The sequence below is a fragment of the Dermacentor andersoni genome, chromosome 1 (assembly GCF_023375885.2).
Source record: "Dermacentor andersoni chromosome 1, qqDerAnde1_hic_scaffold, whole genome shotgun sequence".
Classification (NCBI taxonomy): Eukaryota; Metazoa; Arthropoda; class Arachnida; order Ixodida; family Ixodidae; genus Dermacentor; species Dermacentor andersoni.
This window is the reverse complement of record NC_092814.1, coordinates 142,789,364-142,812,423: the sequence shown is the minus strand read 5'-3', so window position 1 is coordinate 142,812,423 and position 23,060 is coordinate 142,789,364. Positions and strand designations below refer to the sequence as shown.

Sequence of the window (23,060 nt, the reverse complement as noted above, 5' to 3'; positions counted from 1 at the left end):
ATTTTCTTAGATGCCACTACTTCCAATTTTGGCGATTACGATGTGCCAAACATAAGCCAAACGCAGTTGTCCTCATCGAGCCACAGTGCGCTCAGCCAGCGGACTCGTCACGGCACCCTGCGGCGGCCGTGGTATCTACACTACGTAGCAGACCACAGCTACATGCAACCATGCAACTTTAGTGCGCTTGCGCAACTTTTGCTTTGTGCACAACAGGGCTTGAGTGCGTGCTCATATGCTCCAGTCTGGCCGCGCTACGTGGCACAGACCGGATTTTCCCTGCACCATACTTGAATGACGGATAGTGGCCACATCCAACTTGCCCATTTTGAAGTGCTATCAATAGCTCAATACTATATCAATACAAAGCGATGTCTGCCAAGGCATCTAACCAGGATCGGCCCAGAGTGAGTGCACACTGGCAAGCGTGTGTATGGTCTGACCTTAAGTTTCGCATGGTTTGAAGCTGGTTGAGTGTTCAAAACTAGTTGAAATTAACTAGATCTGACAGCTACAACACCAATAAACAGGGTGGCCAAAGTTTAATTCCTTTGCGGGCGGCTGTGGCTGAGCGTGAGCAGACAATAGTCGGCTTCTTCCGGAAGTACATCATTATCGAAATTCGAAAGCAGATTTTTGCTTACTTCAGCCTGTTTATTAAATTGTGTTAATAAATATACACAGTAACAGTAGGAAGGAACGCACTGATCTACACACCCTCTTTGATGTCAGCTATTGGCCAACAGCAGCAGCATATAGGAATCTGCTATATTACGAAATAAAGCATACAGAAAAGAGTGAGGAGCAGGCTTTTGTTGAAATGAGAGCATTTGAGAGAATAGGGACTTCACACTCCACTTGCAAGCTTTACATGCCACGCACGTCTGCAAAACTTGGCTGAGATGTTCACTGAAGCGTATGCTATCTGCAGACAATCTTTTTTTTTTTTTTTTCCACCAAGCCCGCGGGGTAGTTCAAGACCCCTTTAACTTTCGGCAGTGCATTAGAAGTGGTGCTGATGCTTAGCACGCTGATATTATTAGATGCTTGTGTCATTGTGTTATACCTGATGGTTCTTTTTCATGCAATTTTGCATCTGGTGTGTTTTATGATATGGCATTATGTGGTCACTTAGCTTGAAAAAACTAAAAGAGCACAGCTTTATGAAAAGCTATATTTGATAAATGCTACCTGATAGTGTAACCAGGGTGACTACCAACCAGGAAAACCGGGAATTCTAGGGTTTTGAGTAGTCTGGAAATACTCTGGGAAAACTCTGGCAATTTGTGCTTCTATCAGGGAAAATAAGCTGTAATTTTATTGAAAGGGAACGAAAGTCACGGTGATGTTGGCTCGAGTAACAGACAGGAATTGTAACAAATCGTCTTTGACGGCCCCAGCCACAGTGGCCGCATTTCGGTGGGGGCGAAATGCGAAAACACCCATGGGGTGCTTAGAGTTAGGTGCACGTTAAAGAACCCCAGGTGGTCAAAATTTTCGGAGTCCTCCGCTACGGCGTGCCTCATAATCAGAATGTGGTTTTGGCACGTAAAACCCTATAATTTAATTTTCGTTTAATTTTTGATGCCCTGGTGTCGGCTGGAGGAGTTGCCAGTGTACAGTCAACGACCGACTTTCCGGATGCCCGATAATTCGGATGAGTCAATGTATCAGAATGTCTGAAACTTCGGACGCAAGAACCCTTCGCCGTCCAATTTTCGGGACTTTTTGCCATGGCCGCAGGTCCAAAATGGCATTTATCAAAGCCACCACCGCTGCCGTTTTGATTACCTCGCTGCCTCGAACCAGTGCTCTCGCATGCAGATCCGCTGGCAGCCGTAGCCACCACTGCGGCAACGCTAGGCCTAGCTGCTTCGACATTCGCTATTAAAGGGACACTAAAGGCAAGTACTAAGTCGACGTGGAGTGTTTAAATACCATTCCAGTAACCTCGCAACGCTTGTTGCGTGCCAAGAGAAGACTTAGTTTACGAAAAAATTGCATCTGTAGAGTTCAAATACCTTTCTTGAAATTCAAATTTCCCGCCACCCAACGGGGGAGTGGTGACGTTGCATACGCTATCACCACCCTTTGCTGCCATCGATGAGTAAAATGGCGCCCGACAGACGGCAGCACGGAGCCAAGACAGAGCGGTGGATTTGCCGCTGCAGCTGCTTTTTGGTCAAGCGGTGTAGACCATTCGGGCATCCCGCTAGAAAACATGGAAGTTGAGTTCTCTGCTACTTGCAGTTTGCGCGAGTTTCGCGAGCCACCAAAACCATCGCAGCAGTATGCGATAACAAAACTACTGAAACGCAAAAGCATGGGCGGCACAGAGTGGAGCAAAAATGAAGCCTTTCGACTGCCTGTGCCGTTGTCAAGGGCAATTTCAATTAGTTCCTCTTTCTAAAAATGAAATAGAACTGTACAAGTAGCATTTCATTTCATCTTATAATACAATACAATGATGCTTTTTTCAACGAGTGGTTGTGTACTAGTGAAAGAATTTAACTGAGGAATGCTTTCGCCATCAGGCAAGTACTTGAATGTCCTGGAGGAGTCTCTAATCTTGTCCTGCATTTACCTCAGATTCTCGATTATTAAGGCTCTGTTCGCGATAATATTGACAACTCAGATTCTCAAGCACTAATCTATCACTTTAGCTTGACTTAATATTAACCTTTAGTGTCCCTTTAAGCTTCTTGCCGTTTGGTGCCATGTTTTTCATTGAAAGAATTCGCCGCTATCAGCGATGGCACCGACTCCGCCTTTGTGGTTCTTGCGATTGGCTTCAAAGCTCGAAAAGCAAGGTACGTTGCATAATGCCAGGTCTCAAAAGTCAGCCTCGCCTCTTTACAGAAATGTTACTTAGTGAAGCATATGCAAAAGTATTGCGGTGAAGCATAACAAGCGTGGGAAGGGGCTATTGTCACCGGACATAGTATGTGAGCCCTTAAGGGCAATAAAAGACATGCATTCATTGCAAGAACCAGGAAAAACCTAGTGCACCTTTAGCGTGTCTGCGCCAGCTCTCGGCACGTCCGCAATGTGTAAATGCAACAACCTGAGTACGTAGGAGAAAATGGGCGCGTGTGCTCCCCACAAGTTGAGGTAACTTCAGTAATAGCATGGTTTGTTCTCATTTCCTAAGTGCAGTAAGCTGACAGCTGTGATTAAGACAAGTGAAGCCATATTGTTAACCTTCTCAAGCTCTGTGTTTGTATTGCTGATAACAAGAGTGGTTGACATTAGGTAGGTATAGTGCGATTTGTTTTCTCTTCTTAACTGTAATTGGTCAAAATAAATTGTGCTGTCATTCAACTAACCTGATACACATGCTTCACACTGCCATTGATGTTCTAATTATCCCATTCACATGTCATTGACTACACCCGTGTACTTAGATTTAGATGCACGTTAAAGAACCTCAGGTGGTCGAAATTTTCGGAGTCCTCCACTATGGCGTGCCTCATAATCAGAAAGTGGTTTTGGCGCGTAAAACCCCATATAATTAATATATTATCATTGACTACACTTGTAAGTGCCTGCAGGAGATTCCCACAAAAGCTACATTTCTTTGAAGTCTAAGCACATGTCCTAAAAAAAAGTGCACCCTGCATTTGCATGTGACTCATCAGTGCACCTCTGACCATCCATGCTTTATACTTGGAACACGAAGAAATTCAATATCTTTCATGGCTTTCATGTTCCATAAACTTCAGGCACCTTTACAGTAGCCACAGTAGCGCAAGAAGCACATTAACAGCGAAAGAAGCAGATGGGGCATGGCGCTGTGTCCCGTCTGCTTCTTAAGCCGTCCATGTGATTTTTGCGCTACTGTGTCAATAATGCCATACCAGCTAGCCCACCAATCTGTCCTTTTCACCTTAGAAGTCTGAGCAAATGCATGATCTTCAAGATGATTAGGCACAGGGCTTAAGGAAAGAGGTCAAAGTATGATATTGTTTTTTTAATGTGGTCAACTTGCTTTAGACTAGTTCATTGCTTTTAATGACTCAGTTTATGTCCATGTCTGCCTGTGCATCTTTTATTGTAAAAGAAATTTGGTGTATAGCTCCTGCACAAGTTAAATGAGACATTTTTCTCACAAACCCAAGTATTAAAAAGAATATACTGTATCACAGGGATGGGCATGTAGTAATTTTCAGGTTGGCATCGAATTCGAAGTAAATACTAATTCTGATTGAATAACTTCAAATTTATTGGTTTGTATACTGTACTCTTGTATACCGCCGCATATTTTGGTGAAGACAAATACCACAGCATTTGTTATAGTTAAGCTGATAGAAATACCAATTACTTGGTTCAAATCAAATGGTATTGGCAACTCTAAACAAAGATGGCTACGACATCCAGGTTCACGGCGGCTCTTTTGCTTGGTGCTGTGGTCGCGTTTCTCTTTTGTGGTGTCGAATCAAGGGGTTTCATGAAAGGTGAAAGGGTCTTTGCTGCCAGTCACCTTATTTATCACCTCAAAGATTTGGGCAACACAATCGTGGAAATAGTTGCACTGTGCGTGCAAATATCCAGCCTGCCCAGCAAGCCACATGAGATTTTTTTTTAAGTACAAAGAGCCTTTCAAGCGAGCCGGAGGTTAGAACAAGAAAATGTTTGTGTGTAGCGGGCCTCCAAAAGGTGCAAGCACTTGTTCAGGGGGTTGCTCCACTGCTACAGGTACGATACTTGACTGTTTTCGACCTTCATAAGCAACTCCACACTGCGACTCAGGTTGCAGTATATCACATATAGCATCTCACAATATATAGGCAGTAACGTCCGCTGTGCTTTCAGAAGCTATACAGATATTCTACACTGATAAAGTCTAAAAGCTGTAAAGCTACCTGGTCAATGTGTCTTGGTATAAAAACAAATGAGTTCCCTTTGTGAGTCGGGGTGCACCTTCTTTTGATAGTTACATGATGCATGTGGTAAGGTTGTCTGCACCCTAAGACTGGCGCTTGTACGTGCTTGCAGTATGCAGTGTTCAAGGTAGGCAAACACAGCAGACACTTGCCGCCCGTAGAAATCCTCAAACCCAGTGAAACATGAAAAGTGAACAACCACCAATCAGACCAAGTTGAGTTTCTTCCAACAGGTTTCCAAAATTTAGCAAGGGTTTTCTTTTAGCAAAGTCAGTTGTATCAGTGTAAATGCTACAAATTGAACCAGTTGTAATGGAATTTAGCTGCGTGCAGTGTTGGAAAGCTAACTAGTGGCGCTGTGCCCAGGTCAAACGCTCCAAAAATTGAATGAGCGCTGTTTGCAGCTGCTTCTAAATTTCTTGCGCACAATTAAACTGACAATTTGTCGCATTTAATGAGAAAACAGCATCTTCTGCTTGTTCCGTTAAATTAAAGTGTGCTATGAAAACAATAGTCACTTTACAGCATAACATGAGTCATGATCAACTTCAGACCTTTCAAGGCAGTTATCATTCCTCCTACCGTGCCTGCTGACAAAAGTACATTAGTGAGAATATTCCTGCTGCTTAAAGCATTAGTAACACTAATGCTGGAGCAGAAAACTATAAACAAACAAAAACCAAATTGAGCATAAGCATACATCACTTCCATATATCCTTTTTACGTCTAACCCTATTCGAAATAAAAAATAAAAGGTGCATGCGATTTTTCAGGTGATATAGAAAGTGTTCAATATATGCAATAATTTGATATATCCGTGTTCAATATGTCTAGGTTTGACTGTATTTAAAACGAACAAAAAGAAAGAAATGGTCTTTTAGCCAGAAATAAGGAAGTCAACCCGAGTGAAGTGCTTCGAACAAACCGATATAGTATCGATTGCCTTTTCCCACTGTGGCAGTTTCTTATCCAAATAGCTTCTTTCTAGAAGCGATGAAATCATACATTACTGTCTTTCTACCGCGATGACACTCATAATAGTAGACAACAAAAGTCTTTCGACATCCAAATTATTACATTTTCGGGCTCGTGTGCGGCAGCACCACAATGATTTGAGAACTACATGGTGTTCAGTGCATGCCATGATAGGACACCCTCGTTTGCTTCAAACCTGAACTTGGATTGGCTGTTTCTCGGCACGGCCGCCAGGTAGCGAGCATTTACTTGGAGTCATGAATAGTCCAGAATAACTTAGAAATTAATAGTTGGGGTATTTGCATAGAACCTTGATACAAAAGCCAGTAGCAGACAGATAAAAAAAAATTGAGGTTGGGGGTCTTAATTTGCAAAGACAGAAACAGTTTCAGCTCCAGAAACAGTTTATTTCCAGTGCTGTTATTTGCATATTGTCATACAAAAATGCAAGTTCAACATTTTTTACACTGCCAGCAGTATAGCCAGCAGTACAGAAAATGCATGTACAGGCCGCAAGAGCATTTCGCTTTTGTGTGTCGCATGGCCTGATTTGTGTTGCAATTTATTGTGATTCTACAAAATGCAGCGAGATGTCTCATGCAACCTTGGAGTCATGATACCAGCAATTTAGTTGGTGTTCTGCAAATTCAACTCGGTGCCCTCTGCCTACATGCGAGCTAAAAACCGGTTGAAGGTGGTGGCTTACTAACTCATTTTGTCCAGTAAATGCACATACAAACTTGGTGGGCATGCTTGCAGTAATTTTCAACTAGTCATCTGCGGACCTAAGCATCACTTCTATGGCACTCGGTCTAGCCAATGTGCATAATTTCATGCCCAGTCACCAATGAGCTATTCGATTAGCAGCAAACTTCTTGCGACTGTTTGCTGCCTGACACTGCCTTGGCTGTTGGGCTTAATCAGCACTTAGTCCTGTGACTGGGTGAAAAGTTGACACAGATCTGATCGCAGCAGCTGTACAGTCTCTATGCTGAAAGCTGTGAAACCATCTCACCAACAAAAGTAAGAATACTGGGACAACCTGAATAGCGCCAGTTTCTGACATTGCGTGTGCGAATGATGTCTAAAAATCTAGCAATGCCAGTACCATCGCATCCGAAACTTAAAATTTTTTTTAAGAGAACCTAATTCTGTGGGGAAGTTCAAATCTGAGAGAGAAAACAAACTTTATAAATAAGAAGTTGGTTGGTACTGTAAATGAATTTTTTTAGCTTGCCTTGGTAATGCCGTGTCAGTGTCAGCCGTGTCAGTGGTAATGTCACTTGATTACCGAAACTGAAACTGTCAATTGTACATGTTTTCAAGTTTAGATTCAGTCTAAATAGAGACACATTTTTCTCTTAAAATTATAGAAAAAAGATTTTTCGCTTACCGATACTGTTTTTGCTCAGATTTAGCAGCACCATCATGTTTTATGGTCAGAATCATTCAGTGTAACAGTTGGCACTGTTACTTGCCTGGTTTCTCAAGAAAAAACTGCAAGTTCGCCTTTGTCTATGCCTCTTGAATGCACACCCGAGTGATTAATGGAAACAAATTTTGAAGGCTATGCCTTGCCATACTGTAGTCACCAAAAGTGACATAGCCACTATGTTTTAAACATCACTGACTGTGAGGGGCCCAGGCAAAGACAAATTCGTCATTTCTTTATTGACAAACAAGGTAAGTAATAGTGCCAAGTGTTATATTGAACAATTCAGACCAAAAAATTCAATCTTGCTGCGAAATTGGAGCAAGAAAAGAGCAGCAGGATGCACAAGATCTTTTCTTCTACGATTTTAATAGAAAAATGCATGTCTCTGTAGATGATGTTTAAAACATGGTGACCATGACGTATTTTCAACTCCTGAAATCACTTCTGACACTTGCAGTACACAGAAGCATAGCCTTCGAGATTGACTTTTGTAACTCTGAGCGAGCCATCTCTGGGGGTACAGTTAAGACACCACCTATTCGCAGAACATTTTGAATGCAGAAATTCAATCTGAAGTGAATACCAAATAGCACACCAATCAAATACTCGAAAATATTGAATATTTGCCCAACCCTAGACTATTTCAGGGCATGTTCATTTGATATTTCATAGCTTCCTGAGTTGTAATAGCTTGAAGTTAGCAATGTCCCATGATTTTCTTTTCTTTTGTCGCTATGTACTGTGCCGTCTTTGCCAAGACTGTATATTGTACATGCTGTTCGTGAAGGTGAGGTGAGTGAAAGAAGTGTAGCAAAAGTCGCCATGGCACTGCTACCAGACTGAGTGCGCTTTTGGTTTGCAAGCATTTTCAACAGTGCCATTCTCTCTTGTGATCTCTGGATGTGTTTTCTTGCAGCCTGGCACAATGCAGGGTACAGTACCTTACCTGGGCATCTTTTTGACGGATTTGACCATGCTAGATGCCGCTCTTCCTGATGAGCTGCCTGGAGGTCTGCTCAATTTTGACAAGAGGCGTCGTGAGTTTCGTGTCCTGGCACAGATAAAGCTTCTCCAGAGTGCTGCTAACTGCTATAGCCTCCAGCCAGATCCTGCATTTGTGGCTTGGTTTGAAACACTGCCCATGCTTTCGGATGAACAAAGGTGAACTTTTTCTTATGCTCCTTCATGGCAGTTGTACATGTGATTTGTCACATGTGGCCATTGTGCTTTCCCATTGAGTTACACCTGTTGAGTTACACCCGACGTAGCTGATTAACAGCTAGTGTTCCCAAATGATGGTGTCTTGGTAAGCATACACTTCACATTTTACCACATATTGATCAGATTATGCATTTCATGGCTGGCAGAAGGCGCACTCCGGCATTTATGTACAACAAGCCTCAGTGCTTGTGCTTGAGAGCAAGTGCGAATCAGTATTGAGGTCCCCGAGGTTAATGGCTCTTATGCAAGCTTTCCACATGCATGAATCATGCTATGCCAGCATGCACTCTACCATTTCACCACTCCTGCAGCCCAAGCATCGAGATTTGTAATCATAGTCAAAGGAACTACCAGTTTTATACTTAAATGTTATCTTCGCAGTCATGGACCATAACCAGGAAGGAAGATACAGTTATAGTGACCTTGGGTTGCACGCCCCGACATACATTTTTTCAGATAACCTTTCACCAGTTTTTTTCAGTGAATAATTCTTGGTGTTGAGATTACTTTTCTTTTTTTTTCACTGAATATCTGGCTAACAACTTTTATTGATGCTGAAACATTCTGTATAATTTAATTGCAAGTCCTGTTCAACATTGCAGTTGCCTGCAGTGCCCAGAATAAGAGATCAAGATAAGCAATCTAGCAAAGGGCACACTGCCATATGGCGGTATGACTGTGCAGTAATTAAGAGCGAGTGCATTTGATATTTGAGCACAAATAGAATTAGGCTATGCCATTATGTGGGTACAGGGCTCCAATGAATGAAACACAAAAAAATGTTACTAGGTAGATACCACCCTGCATTACCATTAGTGAGCTTGCCCATTCATCCATCACAGTGGCCAAAGTGGTAAGACCCCTACTCGCGTTATGTTCTTATCACAGCAGCAGGCAAAATGGATCAAATAAGAATAAAGTAGAGGTTTCCTGAGCAGTAGACCGACGAGTGGCCTTGACTTTGCCAGGCTCCTTGCATTGGGCAGAATATGTAGGCTTGCACCTGCGTGTCAATTGCCACCCTCTAAATTTGCTTATTTCCTTTTATCTTTCTCTCTCTGTGAATTTGCTTATGATGCCACTTTTTGGTTAGAATTGAATTCTTGGGAAAATTTTTGGCGTATTTTTCTTCGGGTCTTTCTCTTTTTGTCATTTTTGCTTAAACCGAGAATACTTAACCTTAGTTGTATCTAAAGGGGCCATGACAAGGTTGTTTTACTATTCTCAGTTTATCATTGTAATCGAGAGTAGAGGGGCTAGTGTGGTTATACACACAAGAAGACTGGGCTCTCTGCACACATTTAACCCAAAACTTCAATTTGAAATTTCTGCCTTTAAGCTCTCGTCAACAGCAACTGCAATTTTGGCTTGTATTTTGTGACATTAAGAAGTGCGTGCATGCATGTGCGTCTCTCAGGCTGACTGAAGAGATGCACAGGCAAGAAAAACCACACATATGCCACGCCCATTGACCGCCACAGAAGGCACTTCATTTCACCACCCATCAGTGTTGCCATACTGCTGTATGAGTCAATTGCAATGTACAAAAATTCGAATACAAATTTTCCACCGCATTGTATGAGCAGACTTTTTGCCAGCTTCCTGTGGGATGTGTAGTGTTTAACATGCAATGCATAATCCAAGGTTGCAAATTTGGTGCCATCACCCCTTTAAAGGAAAATTTTGCTTTATTAAAATGATAATTTAAGAAAATGTACTGTTTCTATGGTAATTTCCCGGAAAGTTACAATTACTTCATTATATAAATTAGTTCTTGATAAGCCATTTCGTTATAGCGAGGCTTCTCTTTATGCTGTAAATGGGGGGTGTTCGACAATTGCTAGCTCAGTTGTTTGGCGTGAAGATTGCCAGTCATGCTCACGACTATCACCGCTGCTAAAGTTGTCTCTCTGCTTAAAGTGCACAGGTGCACAGCTTGCTTGTGTACTATGTGCCTACTGGCCGGTCTGTCATCACCACGACATAGCCATACACTTTCCTGGCTCATAAGTCTTTTTATTGCATTTCTAAGGAACCTATCAGTATCATTTGTTGTGTGTTATAGTATTTGTCTGCCATTTCATACTGCCGTGTCACTTGAGTGTGGAAAATGGTGATATACAGGTGTGTGTTTTCTCTCTCTCTCTCTCTCTCTCTCTCTCTCTCTCTCTCTCTCTCTCTCTCAGATTATGCAGAATTTTTAAAAGTTGCCTGTAGCAGATAGCATAATTCTAATCCTTGAGCTGGATTACTCGACATGGCAGACATTACCCACACGAAAAATTGAAATGCATAATTGACCATCTAACTTTTTACTAATTACCTGTTTAATTAATTTATGGCACATATTGGAATTTATTAATTCTAGCTGGTAAGTTGCAAGGCATATCCACTTCAAACGATCGTACGTGGTCTGGTATGTACCCTGAAACTTGCCCTAAAGATGTACTATTATTCCACTTACTTTTTTAGCTTATTATGCATTGAAGCACAAACATAACTCAAATGGCCATGTATTCTGTCGTACACTTTACGAATGAATATCTTGAAACTGGTGTCATCTTCATAGCTCATTCCAAGTGGATACACCTTGCGAACTCACTGGCTACAATTTGTAAATTGCAATATGTGACGTGCCGAGAATAAATTTATTTCGTACATAGTGCAGACCAAAATGTGGTCCTTGCAGGACGAGCATACAGGGTTATTACAAAAGGAGGGAAAATATACATCCTTAAAATAAAAAAAATTTTAAAGAAAAAAAAAACAAGTAAACAAACATACAGTAGAATCTCAATGATATGATCATGCCTGATACAAATTTTTCAAAAGTCCTAGCCCAAGTTTATTAGCTTACAACATGGTAAATTTCGAATCTTGCAAACCACTTTTTGCACCACACAATGAAACGCACAATTGAGCTGCCACGCAATCCTTCGAAGCTGGCAAGGAAGCCCCGGCAAGCCAGTAGCGCCTTGTTAGGCTGGCAGAGCGGGGCCGCACCAATACACCAGTCGCATTCCTGCCAGGTGGACACATCACTTCGCCATGACACCCCCCCCCCCCCCCCCATCCCTTTCAAGAAAAAAGAAAAATCTTTTGTGTTGTACAGTATTATTCAACTTGCCAGCCGTTTTCAAACACCTTTTGACATTATAAAAAACTGACAATCACGTGACCCAGTCATGCTGCATCTGCAAAGATCGGTGGCACTCACTTCCATGGGTAGTTTTCTCTTCACCACACGCCTTCCATCATCTTTAGCACATGACACAAAGGAGCTTCACCACCGCAAAGAAAAGTAGGTTTCTTTATCTTGCACAAATTATGTCCTTATCACCATCAGGCAGCAGATAGGAGGCAGCAAAGAAAGGAGCTCGAGATAACCAGGCAGATTTTGAAATTAGCTACATCTGCAGCTGCTAAAATGTGAGTGAAACAAGCACACCTATGATTCAAATTCGCGTCAGCCACTAAAAGCTCTCCCTGTGCATCACGTAACTGCAGTAGTGAGTCACAATGCTATAGTTAGTTTTCCCTTTTCGCGCTCACTTTTGTTGCTTTTACTTCTGCATGGAGAAATACAACATGCAACTATCATAATCTCCTATCTCTTGTGTTTACGGCAATACCAAGATGGCAACGGAAAGCCTGCTCACGCTATCAGCGGTGCTCTAGCACCTCCCAATGCCCGATTTTCTTCCTGATTTGGAGGGCAGTTTACTAAAAAAGTGCAAGTTTCTCAAGTTCTCCTGCATATTTCTTCCAAATATTTCGTCATAAGATACAGCAAAGTGTTAACATTGTGAGAAAAAAATAGAAATGTTGAGCAATTCAGTCATTTTATTGCTTAATCTTCCGACTTTTAATGTTCTTGGGTGAAATGAATTACAAATGATACAAATCTTTATGTATATATAAATATATATGTATGTATGTACATAATCAGCAATAGTCAAATTATGGAGTATATATGGTGCAGTAAGGGAATTATATTGAGAAATGGGGCATGGAAAGAAAGAAAACTTACACATTTATTCTAGCATAATGTTATTGAATGGGTTTTACTGAATTAAGAAGTTAATCGGCAAATCGTCTTATTAGCCTTATGTGTTTCGATTTCTCATCCAAGTAATGTCAGCTTTTTAGGTAACCCAGCTCAATCCATAATTTATGCTGTCTTCCAAAGGTGATGCTTAAAAATTTTGTATGGTCTAAAAAAAAAAAAGCTCTCTGTATAGTCATGGTGCTTTAACATGGTTCTTATCCTGTCCTTCACAGTCACTCACACAGCTTATACTGTAATTGCTGTCGTAAAAATAAACTGAACTCAAATTGCAAGAAAGAAAACTGGGATATATGTCGATGTCCGATTTTTCGAACTCCCTTCGGATCGTGAAAACATCCAAGAAAACAAATTAGTGCCTTTAACTTCCCTAAAGGGCTCAGATTGCCACAGGCACTGTTAGATACGGGACCGTTTCCCGAGCCTACTTCGAGTTCGCCAGACCACATCGAATCGCACCACAGCTAATTGAGGAGCGAAGAAGCACGGATGCCACATTCCCGAGGCGCGACACGTGCAAACAAGTTGGCGGACCCCACTTCGTGTGCAGCCGGTGGAGCTATTCACTGCTTGGCTCTTCCCGAAAGTAAAGCGAGAGCCTGGCACTGTGGCGGGTAAAGTGGGTCCCGAAGCAAGACTGCTGTAATGCGCCGTGACAACCTGGCATCGTCGCCCCCTACCCTCTATGGTGACGGCGCATTGCAAGTCAGCAAGGCAAGACCGCAGGGGGACCAAGGAGCGACTCTCCTCGCCGGGTGTGACTACATCGCACGGGCGCCTACCATTGGCCGAAAATGACGACACTCGAGCGGGCTCGCCGATTGGCCGAAAATGGCGTCACCTGAGCGGGCTCTCCCATTGGCTGAACGTGACACCGAAGGGCTTAAGAGAAGCAGACCAGAGCATTCCTAGAGCATTCCTTGATTCATCTCTTTCGAGCTTCTTGCCACGGGCCGCAGCGTCAGAGTTGCTGCCGGCCCGTAATGACTCTAAAATTGACTCTCACTGTAAATAATGTAAATAAACCTCCCAAGTGTTTCATCCCAAAGTCCTCCTCAACTCCTACAGCACGTTTGAAAACGCTTTAAAGGCCTGTCAGCATGCTCATTAGGTGTCTCGGTGCTCATACTGTGACAGGAGATGGAGGTCGCATGCATGTATAATTAAGGAACTCGTCCCGTAACAGTGGCCCCTTTGCACTCATGGTATGCTTTACCGCAATACCTTACATTTGCTTGATCGCTTGAACACCGCCGTGTTGCGATGAAGCTGACTTTAGGGAATGGGTATTACCGTAAAATTTCTAGCAATGCCCCCCCCCCCAGGAGTCGGTGATAATAACCAAGTTGAGGTAGGCGGCACCTGCTTGGACTTGCTGCAAAATTCAAGATAACGGCCAGAAGTTTCTTTCTTCTTCTTTTTTTTTTAATCGATAAAGGCAGGTCATAGCAATGCACAGAATGATCAAAAACTCTATTGAAGCAAAATTCTAATCACTCTGAAATCCATCGAAGGACTCCTTGGAGTTGGTATCAAAGAATAGGCTGCAGCATTCTGCCTGCAGCTCATCGCGATGTTCCGGAGGAATGGCGCCAATGTCGGACAGCCGGCCATGCTAATAAATGTCCTCTGATCCATTCAGAGCGTTTGATATTCGCAGGCCTTGCAAATCAGGAGAATGATTTTCTCTGGTACAGCTTCCCATGCCGCAGCCACGAAATTCGGGATGTCTTGACGTGACGGCTTCCGCAAATTCCTGTCCTGCACATGAACTCCTCCAGCTCCTGTGAAGGCTGGCTTGGAATGGCCGGTTCCAGTACGCATTGGCTAGCTCGGTAGGCTCGTGCAGCTAGCCGTCATGTATGTAATGTCTGTCTCCCACTCTTCCAAAGCATCCTTTGCTGCCTGCATCTTATGAATACGCGCTTGGTCTAGCACCAGCAACTGCCTCACGTCATCGGTGTTAGGGCCCCAAACCTTCAACAACCACTCTTGGAGTTTGTTGGGTGACATCCATCCATTCTTAAATGCAGTCACATGGACATTCGCTGCAAGAAGGAAATAAAGATTATTAGCGTGATCTTGCTACCTCGTGCTAAAAAAAAAATAAAAGGAAACCCACCTGGTAGACGAATTTTCATGAAAGCCTTGGTTGGAATCTTGCTGCTTGGCTCCTTCAACATAACGAAGGCCGGGAGCTTGTGGCCAGAAGCGCAGGCAGTTAGTGCGACTGTGAATCCTCGCTGGGCACAATCAGTATCGGTGATCCTTATATAACTTTCCCCGTTGATGTTCGTTTGGGATGCCGGACAGTTCATGTGGACCATTGTCTGACCCATGTTGGCCACATTAAAAGTAGTGTAGTCAAGACGCAGTCGCAGCTCATTCACTGATTCATGCTTGCTTGGAATTTTATGGTACGCATCGCTTTAGGCCCTTGCCGTGCATTCCATGCTTCAAAGCCATCTGTGAGGATGACGCCCACGCGTGTTGTGTTTGCCACGCCTCACGAGTAATGGCAGTTTGAACCTACTAGACGCATGCCAGTGCTCGCCCACTTGGCTCTCGAGATATGCTCACCTGCGCCGGGTCGTCTGCTCAGCGTCTGCTTGCAATCCTGTCGGTACATGCTCCATGATTGGTGGATTGATGCAGAAAAATGTTTTGATGCCATAACCATAAGTTTTGTTTACATGCATGCGACAGCGGAGCTTGGCTTCACCTGTACGCTTTCCTTGAATTTACCTTGCAGCCTTCTTAGCAAATAGTAAGGACGAACGCTCTCATAGATGTTCACCTGCGGTACAGCATCGGCTGGGCGTCTACTTGGCATTCGCTCGCTAACGTCCTCACGTAGCATGCTAGAGCGAGGTAGTAAATTGTTATGCAGTGAGCAATTAGACCTTTATCGCGTTCCGCATCATCTGTGCATCACCGGTGCTAATGCTGTGGTGCTATTCCCTAAATAGAAATCAAACCTATTTTAAGGCTCGGCACCGTGTCTGTATTCCTATCAGCGTGAAAACAAACAGCCGATCTCAATAATTACGGCAAAACATACCTAATGCTTTGACCTCAGCTTGAGATAAGGCTTACCCACCGTAGTTTCTTAGTGGCTGTGGTGTTGGGCTGCTAAGCACGAGGTCGCGGGATCGAATCCCGGCCACAGCGGCCACATTTCGGTCGGGGCGAAATGTGAAAACACCCTTGTACTTAGATTCAGGTGCACATTAAAGAACCCCAGGTGGTCCAAATTTCCGGCGTCCCCCACTACTGCTTGCCTCGTAATCAGAAAGTGGTTTTGGCACGTAAAATCCCATAATTAAATTTTTTTAAATTTTGAGATGAGACTTGGTGATGACGGATTTTGCCACTTGTTTCTTGCTGATATGGCAGAGCCAGTAACAAGCATGAATTCGGATCTAAGCGGCTGGTCGGTGCTCTATGGGTGCTGCCATCTTGCTATAGGTGATCACGGTTAGGGTGGCTATTATGGTTACCGGTGGTAACTGCCACAGTAGTTCTCAGTATACAACATGCATGCACAAAGTCCATAATGTGTCACGTATTGCTGTATCATATCATGTAGCAAGCAAAAATAAAACTCTCTCTTGCAGCCAATAATCAGCCAGTTGCAGCCGGAACTATCTACCGCTGCACAAGGATATTGCCTGTGTACGCCTTGTACCTTCGGCAGTGCTGCAATTTACTTGTGAGATGGAGTATATATTTGTCTGGAGAGCAGACCTGGGCTCACGTCGTGCTTAGATGCGCACAATCTGGACTGCACCGTCTGCGCACGTGAGACGCGTGGGCACAAGCTTTCGTGCACCGGCAAGTGTATGTGTAGTTTGGCCTTCAATCAGTTGATTGCCAACAGCAGTGAATCCTTTAAATGGAAAAACACAGCACCAAACAGCAGGAAGCTTGGTAGCGAATGTCAAAGCAGCTAGGCCTAACGACTGCACAAGATGACTATGGCTGGCAGATCGGCATGTGAGAGCGCTGGTACGAGGCTGCAAGATAATCAATATCGCAACAGTGGGGGCTTGAATTAGTGCTGTTTCGGACCTGCGGTCATGCCAAAATGTCTAAAAAATCAGACGGCGAAGGGTTTCTGTGTCTGAAATTTCAGACTTCCTTAGAGTTGCGCTGCCCTGGAGACGTCTGAATTATCAGGCATATCCAAAAAATTGGTTGTTGATTGTAGGTATTCTTGTGATATTGCGATGTACTATGTGTTGTCTTACTTTTTGTCAGTGATCACTTTCGCTAAGTTATTATCACTTTTATTTCTGTGCGAGGTGTGATTACTGTGTAAGATGAAGTCACCCATGTTACATAATGAGCACTATAGCTAATGAGACATGCTCTAGGTAATCAGATTGCATGCACCTGATACCAGCTTGCTCACCCTTGTTTCAGAGCTGTGGTTGTTTTGGAAAAATGCTGCAGTGCATGTTGTGCAGCTTCATTTTGTGTACTCTGTGCAGTTACCGACTGTCCTGTAAAGTGGAGCCAGCTAGCAGTCCCAAGAGAAGCCCTTTGAGGCAAGTAATCTGCTACTAGGTCATTTCAAAACCACAATAGTGTTAGCCTTTCATAAAAAGTAAGTGATGCGTCCTGTATATTAAGAAATTTGTGCACCTTGTCGCACCATAAATTCATGCCATTTTGCGCAGTGCAGCTTCCCTGCTTTTATTGCATTAGTCAGCAGAAGGCAACAAAAGTGTTCAGTGAGAAAAGCTAGGGGGACATAGTGCAAGAAGTCAAGACTTGCAACCTAAGAATGCCTCATCAGATTTATCTGTGCAGCCCCTGTGGAAGTAACCACAGTGTGTTTAGGAAGTGGCAAATAGACTTAGTGTCATGCGTCTTCTGCAATTCGATATTTTTAGTGTTCTTCTTGTGTGCTGCAATATAAAGATATGAGAGGCATCCACAAAGTAAGTTCCAAAAGCTTGCGTACTTAGAAATAAGTGCACCTTATAGGGATAAGGGGGTGCCAACAGCGCACACCGCACCACTGCTCATCAACCGGGGTCTGGTATGAGCTCGAGGAAACAATAGATGACAACCACATGTACACTCAGAAAGCATTTATTACGATTGCAACTAACACTTTGAGCAGGCCAGCCAGCTATAGTTTACATCACTGAGGGCTCCCTCGAAGAGAATAATGCGCTAGCTAAAGAGGGGCTTCCAACATACCAGCTGGGGATTCGCAGCCATGATGATTGCCACAGCAAAAAAGTGATTAACAGGAGCAACGGCAAAGCCTTCCGCAGTCGCCGCTTGCTGGTGACCAAAGAGACTCGGGTGATGTCAGAGGAATTTCATGTGACATGCCTGGTGGCACTGATAAAGCTTATGATTTCCATGCGACACCCACGATAGAAAGGTTTCCCCTCCCCAAACCTGCTTAGCACGTGTGTGCCCCATGCGACATATGCCACGCATGCGGTGGTCATGGGATACGAGGATACCGCAAACGTTAAAGAACCCTCGTTAATTATTCTGGAGCTCCCCCACTATGGCTTGCTTCATAATGAGGTCATGGATTGGGCATGTAAAACCCCAGAATTTTTTTTTTTTTTTTTTTGGCACCAGATTAACACAACACTGGCATACAAAACTTAGTGCTGTGCAAGAAAAAAATTCCTAAAATAGAGCATGATTCACGTCCTAAAAAAACCTATGCATTGCTCTCTGTCCCATTATAAACATTTTTCTATTCTCAGATTAGAATCACATGTAAATTCGACAGATCTAACATTGCAGATGCCCCTTGTACATAGAGTAGAACCTCGTTGATACGATCCTGTTTCGTACGATTTCCCAGCACCAACATTTGTGATTGAGAACAGAAAAAAATGATTCATTACAGTTACATTTATTTTTCACTGGTTAATATACTCCCAGAAAACTTGATCTTTTGGCCCAACGTTCAGTACATCGGCAAACTGCTATCAAATGATACGTTTTCCGGCCGCTAGACCCCATGTGAACAAGGAAAGGCACGAGGCATGCACAATCGAGAGCAGTAGACACCCAGCACGGTAGCTTCCCTGCAGTATTTGCCCGCCCGTGTCATGTGAAAATGCAGGTATTCGCTCAGTTTCCTCTTCCAGTACCATCAAATCTCCTCGCGGGTCATTGCATCTCACATGCACAGCTATCGCCGCCAACCCTCTCGCAATAAGTATCATCACCTGTCTGTTTCACAGTGTGTGTGGTGTAGTGCTGTTGGAAGCTTACTGCATGCTTTTAATAGGCGGTAACCCATTCCCTGCTGCAGGCAGCACATAGCAAGCATGTTCCGCTCTGGTGGCAGGCATCAAGCCACTCGTGCCCCACCTGCTCGACGAGTGTCAGAATCTCATGCCACAGCGAGTCTCACAAAGTGGGCACGTCTAAACTTCCCACTAAAATGACCCGCCCAAAGAAGCTGCTGACCCAGGCTGAATTCGAGGAGCACAAGCCTCAAAAATGACAATGCGCACCTCGGGCTGCTCTGGCCCCACCAGCTCGATGGTGGCGGCATCTTATGCTGTAACAATTTGCACAACGCTTCACATTGCATAGATGCCAACTACGTTGAGCCTGCCGAATTTTTTTGTGACTTCGGGTCATATGTTTTCCCAGTTGGTATGTTTCTTCTTGCATGTTCCTTTTCTTTTTTTTTCTAGAACGTATGAACGAGGTTCTACTGCACATAGACCATAATGAGAATGACCACAAGGTTTCTTAATATGACACACAAACAAGAATTGTAATGTGACTCTGCTTCACATCACCTAGAATGAAAGGCAGCAATGGGTTGTGTTAGGATGTGGCTCAGGCATTCTCCTGTTCTTTATGCCTGTTAACATTTGTGACATCATATTGCCTTCTAATGTGGTTCATATAAAACCTACAATCTCTGATAGCTCTCGTGCCTCATGGCATTGGCGATGTGGAGGCCTCTTACTGCTGTCGCATGTTGGTCTGTCTCCTTCTTCGTGACTTGGAATGTACTTGGAATGTAGTGTGGATGTACAAAATCGGATGATTGCCCTTCGAGCGGTTAAGGTTGTTAGGTGTGTTGTGTATGTGCCTGGATTTCAGCAAAAGTTGTTTTCAGCGTGTGTTTCAAGTACGAGAGTTTTGTCAAAACCACTTCTGTGGCCTGTGTCTTCTGAGTGCTTCTGAGCAATGGTACCGTGTTCTGTCATGAAGTTTCATGCCTTATTTTTATAAGCAGTAGCTTCTTTCACCACAAATGTCTACCTTCAAGTACATAAATTGTTTACTCAAATCAAAGCTTTCTTTTGCCTTTCTCCTTGAGGTTTGGCGTGTCTGCTTGGTCGGTTTCTCACTGTGTAAAGTGGGCCGATCCCGAAGACAGTGCAAAAAAAAAACTTAAACTGGGGTGATACTGGAAATGGTGTACTGTATTTACCCAAATTTAATGCGCACCTTTTTTCCTGAGGAAATGGGTCCGGAAATTGTCTGCGAATTAAAATCGGATATGAAACCAAAACTGCATTTGTGGCGTTGGCAACAGCCTGCCATCAGAGGCTGCGAGATCGCCATAACAAGACGGTGGCAGTACATATCTTATTAAATGTAGTTGTCGGTTCATTTTTCACTTGACTGCAATCTGGAGTGGTATTTGCGGTCAATCACTTCTGGAGATACTGCTATCACTTTCGTGAGATTTCTCACAACCTGGCACTGAATGTATCAGCATATATGGCCGCCAATGTTTCTAGAGCTGTGTCAAGCTCTCCATCTGCACACAGTGCCAGGAAGACTGTCAGCTGCATACTTTGTCAAGTATGATGCAGAGTCGTGTAAAATCTCGTGAGAGTGATAGAAGTAGCTCTAAATGTGATTGTGGGAGGGTACTGCCCCTGTGTGCTTGGCATCTGTGTCCAATGAAGAGCAAATGGTGACAACACGCCGCTTTCGTTATGAAAGCGACTTTTTAAAAAAATTGTCTTCTGTAAAGGTAAATTCTGCACATCTTATTTTTTCTGTTCACAAATGTTGGGGGGCATGCTATATTTTCTTATAAATCTGAGGCATGTTACATTCAGGTGCACTTTCATTTTGGTGCTTTAAACCCACAAAAATAGGGTGCAAGTTAGATTCTGGTGCGCATTAGAATCAGGGGCACGTTAGAGTCGGGGAAATATGTAATGAAAACTGGGTCAATTCTTGCGACTGTGTAATCTATGGTCACATGGATCACATGGGTTATATTAGGAGGGTGCAGGTGGGAGAGCGTGGGTAAGCCTGGGCATATAAAACCTGCAGTGCTGTCGTTGTCAGTGCTTTGCCCGTTGAGTGAAACTGCAACAATTATGTTGCCAGATTCTTTCATTCAAGCTTTTTGTTTTGGAGGTGTACATGACTGGGCAATTCACGCATGAAATATTGCAGACAATGTCCTGGGCTTTCCGTCTTGCTAGATGGTCATGGGACTAAGCAGTTAAGGTGTTTATGAGCGTGTGACTAACTCTGAGAGCTCCCTTTCTTAAGATATGGGCAATGACCTTGCTGGCACCATTTATGTAAGGAAGGCAGGAGGGTTCCTGCAGACTCATTGCAGTTGAATTTTTCTTACGTTTGCGGTTTTCTTTTCAATATTGCCTGGTTTTCTGGGCGAACTCTCCCTTCTGTAGCTATTACTGGTTTGCTCAGAAAATGCCATGTTTTTCTTTTTCATCGGCGTACAAGGGGCACTGAGTTATGGCTTCAGAATAACTTTATGGGCTGCATTGCAGGTTTACGACCAATGCCCTGTGGCCTCCACATCACGAACTCCACCCTCCTCTTCCCCCTCTTGTCGTTTGTAACAACAAAAAAGCGCAAAAGCAACAACAAAAACACCCTAACTGCGGATGCCCCCACTTCTTTTATCACCTAGTTAATCGGAATTATAGCTCCTGTTTATCGTCGCACCTGAAGGAGCATATGCAATGCAGTGAACTACATTTTTTAGTTGCACATCCACAGTTTTTTCCTGCGTCATTTTTGCATGGCGAAGCATAAACTGTAACTGGGAGACTGTGAAACGCATTAAATTTATCCTAGATGAAGGAAAGTTGTACATACTATTTTTATTCTTGTTTTCTACGTGGAAGAACAGTCATACTTCTTTTGTTACATTCGTATATTTCATTTCCAGTACAGCTGCATTTAAGCGATAACAGCCAGAACTAGCCAAGGTTACAATCACTTTACACAAATAAAATGTCAAAGGAAACTTCTGAGAGTGTTGTGAGCATTGTGCTTTGCCTGAGTGATGCATAATTCAAGGATAGAAGTTTTGTGCCACTTGTGCCATCTTGTGCCAAAACACTGATTTCGAATGAAATTGAGTTTAGCAGGATGTGCATGTTCAGCGGCAACCTCACAGCCGTAGTTATGCACGCCTAGCATTTAGCCCTGGAAACCAAGCCTAAGTAATCCGTTTCAGTGTCGGCATCTTTGGATTGTTTGATAGCGAATTGTAACATGGCCGCACGGAAATGAAAATTGTATTGTGCTATACATTGCATTACGAATGTTTTATAAAAGTCTTATGTGGTTGCATACTATGTGGGCCAGCTGATTTGAACTGGCACTCTTTTTTATAGGGCAATCAGGAAAGGAAAGCCATGCTCTCATCTGTATGAATGTAACTCAACAGTTTTGTTACACATTTTACTGCGCATTTTTGTTGGTAAATCTGCGTCGATTAAGGAGCGACATTCCAAATTTCATGCACACCACAGCCGGCTGCCAGGATGCTGTACGCTGACAAATTACCCACTTGCTCAGTTCTTGAAACTTCTTGGCCGTAAATATCCGATGGCAACTGTAATCGGATTTAGACTCCAGCTACACTATTTTCCACATGACCACACCACACGAAATTAGGGGTCTGTTCGATTTGCCTGCACCACTACGAACCAGTTCACGGCAGTTCACGAGAAGTTCAGAAACTGTGCAGCTCGATTCCGGAGCTGCAGGCCCAGCAAAACACTCGAAACGAATGCAAAGGTGCAGATGCGGTTTAGGCGTTATGGTATGTCAGACTAATGTGCATGGAGTGCGTAAGTTTGAGAGGTCCTGAACTGCAGCTATGATCGGTTTCTGGGGCGTAAATACACACCACAGTTGCGTAGACACATCAGACGTGCATAAGGGGGGTTTTAACGGTGCTCGCGCCCGTGTGCTGCGTCGTCTGCTGCACCGCTGCTTCGCACCTGTATGACTGCACCAAGTCGGCACCGACAGTGGAGCGGGTTCAGCAAAATCATGAACCAGCCTTGCACCTTTTGAAGTGAACACCGTGGTTCTGCGGGCGCCATTGCTGCACCGCTGAAACGAATGGCAGGGTGCAGCACCTCGCGAACTGGTTCTAGTGATGCAGGCGAATCGAACGTACCCCAGGTTTTTGCCGCCACAGAATGCACACTAAGGATGTAAAGTTTCGGTTTTAGTCAAC

General features: G+C 43.7%; 1 protein-coding gene across 1 annotated transcript in view; it reads left to right on the top strand.

Moving 5' to 3' along the window:
• Nucleotides 1–23,060, top strand: part of Rgl (Ral guanine nucleotide dissociation stimulator-like) — a 150,813-nt gene that overhangs the window by 106,851 nt on the left and 20,902 nt on the right. Inside the window, exons 9-10 of the mRNA XM_050192046.3 lie at nucleotides 8,210–8,454; nucleotides 17,074–17,130. Coding sequence (XP_050048003.1) covers nucleotides 8,210–8,454; nucleotides 17,074–17,130 — 302 coding nt within the window. The remainder of the gene's footprint in view (nucleotides 1–8,209; nucleotides 8,455–17,073; nucleotides 17,131–23,060) is intronic.